At 33.6% G+C, this 4,315-nt stretch overlaps 1 protein-coding gene across 1 annotated transcript; it reads left to right on the forward strand.

Moving 5' to 3' along the window:
• Nucleotides 1–432: 432 nt before the first annotated feature.
• On the forward strand, nucleotides 433–2,872 carry LOC115244707 (ankyrin repeat domain-containing protein 16-like). Its single transcript, XM_029822595.1, has 3 exons — nucleotides 433–893; nucleotides 1,247–1,510; nucleotides 2,287–2,872. The coding sequence occupies exons 1-3, from the start codon at nucleotides 566–568 to the stop codon at nucleotides 2,643–2,645; spliced, it is 951 nt and encodes a 316-aa protein (XP_029678455.1). The 5' UTR covers nucleotides 433–565; the 3' UTR covers nucleotides 2,646–2,872.
• The last annotated feature ends 1,443 nt before the right edge of the window (nucleotides 2,873–4,315 follow it).

The following is a 4,315-nucleotide window of genomic DNA, read 5'->3' on the forward strand; positions in this document are numbered from 1 at the left end:
GTCAACAAGAGCTTCTTTACCCTACCACGCGTCTTTAGACAAAGACAGATCGGTGATTATACAGCAGCTATCTCTTTCTATTTTTTGACGCGTTTTGACTACGGCAGATGTAGAGATGCGCAGTCTATATATTATATGTCTATGGTGTGTATGTTCGCATGTATCTTGTATTTTTTTATGCCTCAAGAAGTGCCTCGCTTAAAATAAATTTATTTATTTATCTTTATATATTTACTTTTATTTCTCTTTTAAATAATATCTATATATATTTGTTGCTAAGATGAATTATTTCTCTCATTTGGAAACGATTGATATGACCGATTGCTAGTAAATAAGATCACGATGTTCAGGTGTATTTTGCCGTGAAAGAACTGCTCTTTCATCGATCGTGTGGTAAGTTCGTGCGACTGGTCGTTTGGTGACAGCACATATCTGTTATTGTCGTTAAATCTTGAAGAACGTCTGTTGATTTTTACTCCAACTACTTGGTTTTTAGTCGAAATTTCCTGCATATTTTGAAACGCTTCTTGAGTTAAAAATTAATATTTTTCTTTTTTAACGAAACATGTGTAATAATGTTGCAACGACCGAGCTACCTAACTTGTCGCGCGACTTCCTACGTGCGTGTCAAAGCGGGAACATCCACAGAGTGGAAACTCTCGTCGAGAGATATGGAGTGCGCGATTGGAGCGACTTTTGCCACTCAACATCTGGCGATACCGCATTGCATGTGGCAGCACGAGCGGGAAATATACATATTGTAAAATATCTGTGCGAATGTTTCGACATGCCAGGATTTACAGTTAATGTCACCAATAAAGATATGAAGAGACCTTTGCATGAAGCTGCACAATTTGCGCAAGAGGGAGTTTTAAAATACTTACTGGAGAGAGGTATTTTGTCTCTATTTTTTAATTAATTATTTACCATATGTAAATGAATCTCATAATTTGATTTTAATTAAATACAAAAAAATATTTTATTCGCTCTTAATATTCGATTCATTTATATTTTCTTGCAGAATATTTAAATATAAATTATTAAGTTCTTTATTTACATCATATATATTTAAAAATTAATTTGTTTGTATTTTTAATTTATTTGTTTATTTATTTATTATTTGTACTTTTTGATTAATGTTAAGTTATAATTTATGTAAATTATTAAATATAAATTATATTAAATTAAATTACAACGAAGGGAGACATGATTAATACTAAGCTATACCATCGTTCGATTCATAAAGGTGCATCGGTGGACGCTTTAAAGCGCGGTGATTGGACTCCTTTGATGCTGGCATGTACCAAAAACGGTCCAGCAGCCTGTCAGTGCATCAGTGCCCTTTTGACCGCTAACGCTAACGCACTTTTACGCAATAAAGACGGTTGGACTCCGTTACTTATCGCTTGTCGAGCTGGTGATGAGAATGCTATCGATTTATTGTTAAAGCATTCGCCAAAGTGCATCAATGATCGAAGCAATAATGGTCGCAGCGCGTTACATATCGCTGGTAATTATATATATTTGTAATATGTTGATTTCTGGATTCATTTTTTTTATATTGTGTTTATTATAAATAATAATATAAAAATAATGTAACTATTTACACACATATATATATATGTTTATAATAGTTTTATAATGAAAAATAATGTTAAAGAATCGTGAAAGAGAGATTATGATCGCGCGCGATTAAGAATTCTTTCAATTATATCAAAGTTAAGAAAATAGAATACTAACAGAAGATTACAGAAATCGCGACTACCCTCAGTAGAGAATTCCATATCGAATCGATGGCAGAACCCGCAGTAGTTAAAGTTGCCGGTAACTCTATATAGAATTGTTTGATACTACTTGCAGAGTTTATCCACCGAAAACATAATATTTTTATATTTTATCAGCTTTCTTCATTTTATTTTTTTAGATAAATCAGAATCTATAAAATTGCAACCATTTAATAAAATATTATACTTAATTTCGATTTTTTTTCTTATTATATTTCAATTCATTCTTTTCTATAAATTTATTCCTTGCATTATTGAAATAATATTTGATACTATCTTTTTAAAAATACGCTTTAATATTTTTTGTTCAATAATTTTATTTCTTTCTCTAACGTAAGAATATAAAAAAACATTTCACTAAATTAAATAGCAGCACTCGTTTCGAAATCAGGAATACATAAGACTGAATTGTTATTAATTAATTTCAGTGCATTTGTTCATCTCTTTATAAATTTCTATTTGCAACATGATCATTTAAATTCTTCAATTGCTTCAATTATAGCATTTCATGGCCATGAGAGAGTGATTAACTTGCTCGTTGCATCATGTGCGAATCTCTTGAACGTACAGGATTCTTCAGGCTCTTCGCCGCTTCATGAGGCAGTAAAGCACGGAAACCTGAATGCAGCGAAATGCATTGTACATCTGGGGGCTAATGTCAGCCTTGTAGACAATGTCCGTCAAACTATTCTACATATTGCTGCGCTGACTGGCAATTCGGAAGCTGTTGAATACATTTTGGAGCACAATTTGATAGATGTGAATTGCGAAGCTTCTTTCGGGATGACATCTCTGATGATAGCTCAAAGGAGTAATCATAGCGACGTTATTAAGATTTTGATTAGATACGGCGCTAAATAAAGTCTTTATTCGTAAATACTTGTTATGTGTTACTACGTATTTTTTAAAGTCTCTTCTAATCAGCAGAAATTATATAAGTTAAAAGCGTAAATAATGTAAATCAACGTGTTCATCTCTTTAGTTTATACTTTTTTGCATCTCTTACATTATATACATATAATTAAAATCTATTTTTTTGTAAACAACTTTTCCGTAAATTTTTTAAATAGAAAGATTTTTTTTTTGGTACTATTATTATAAACTACGCTCAATTCTCGCCGAAAATGTCTATTATTATTTAGGTTGAAAAAAAGGTTTAAGCAGGTGGTGTTTTATTCAGAGATTGGTACACATTTATTTATCCTTTGTTTTTTCTTGTATCAGACAGTTTTAAAGAAGCGTACAAAAATCAAGAAACGGAGGCTCTTATTAGTTCGGAGATACCTAGGCTTTACATTCTTCTTCGTTTTCTACCTTTACCCTTCCTCCTCTGTTTCGTTAAACTTTCTTTTTCACTGTGCGCAGGCAGGCGACGTAGTACAGAAAATTCATGCGCTTGCTGTTAAGTGTGTGCGTGCTGGACGAGACTGCGTCGCGTCTCTCTTAAACTCTAGGACGCTAACGTAACATAACTGGCAATTAGTATTAACACCTTGGTAGACGACACACGATATCTCGCGCATTTTTTAAAAACTATATAAAAAAAAAATTGAAAAAACTTAAAAACAAAACCAATAGCTAAATCAAGACACAAAATATGATATCGATGATTTTCAATTATTGATATAACATTTATTTATAATAATTATAAGAAATATACCCCAATTAGCAAGAAATTGGCACGCGTCGGAGATATCTGTATCGACGATTCTGGTTAGCGTTCTAGCGTTAAGTATCACTTACATCACGAAGGAAAAACGTAAAAAGTAAGATCACAGAATTGTACGAATTCTATGCGATCGTGTGAACTCTAAAGTCAACGATTTCGCGGCTTTCGATTCGAGTGTTACAACGATTTGGGAAAAGGAGATGATAAGGAGCGGTTTATTAAACTTTTTCCCTCTATTGATATCTCTAAGTATCAGCAACTCTTTAAACAATCGCATCCATCGTAATCGGAGGTACCAATGGTAGGATAAGAATTAAAACTACCGTAATTATCGCCTCTACTGCAGAAACCGCTATTTTGATGCCCCGTGCGATCACAATGTTGTCGAAAAAATAGAAGTAAAAAAGATTTAAAATAATTTTCACGCGCTGAACTCACGTTCATTCTCGCTATCTTTTACTCTCTCACAGTAAATCACAATATATACAGTATAGGACGCAAATATCACTTCGCAGGAGGCTCCAAAACGTCTCGAACCGGCTCTGGATGGTGGTGATAATTCAACGGAGATAATTTTGGCTTCGCTCAATGTATTTTCATCTCGTTCACTCCGAAACGAAAGCTTATCCGCTAAGTATCTCACAGGACAAAGTTAGGAGATTTTTACGGAAAGGGAGAGAGATGAAAGATTTGGAGAAGGAGCAAGAAAGTAAAGAATCGTTACGCAGAAAGAAGGAACATCGCAATTGGAACGATCAATTAATCTTGGGCTTGTCGCTCTTACCGCAAGAAAACAGACCAGGATAAGGAGAAGGGATAAAAGGATAGTGTGAGCGGGGGAGGCGGAAGATATTTACATTTA

Source organism: Formica exsecta, unplaced genomic scaffold, assembly GCF_003651465.1.
Source record: "Formica exsecta isolate Colony F162 unplaced genomic scaffold, ASM365146v1 scaffold83, whole genome shotgun sequence".
In the NCBI taxonomy this organism is placed as follows: Eukaryota; Metazoa; Arthropoda; class Insecta; order Hymenoptera; family Formicidae; genus Formica; species Formica exsecta.

Coding starts and splice junctions, on each gene's coding strand:
- LOC115244707 (XM_029822595.1), top strand. CDS start 566: ATGTGTAATAATGTTGCAACGACCGAGCTACCTAACTTGTCGCGCGAC. Junction 894..1,246: donor AAAATACTTACTGGAGAGAG/GTATTTTGTCTC, acceptor CGATTCATAAAG/GTGCATCGGTGGACGCTTTA. Junction 1,511..2,286: donor CAGCGCGTTACATATCGCTG/GTAATTATATAT, acceptor CTTCAATTATAG/CATTTCATGGCCATGAGAGA.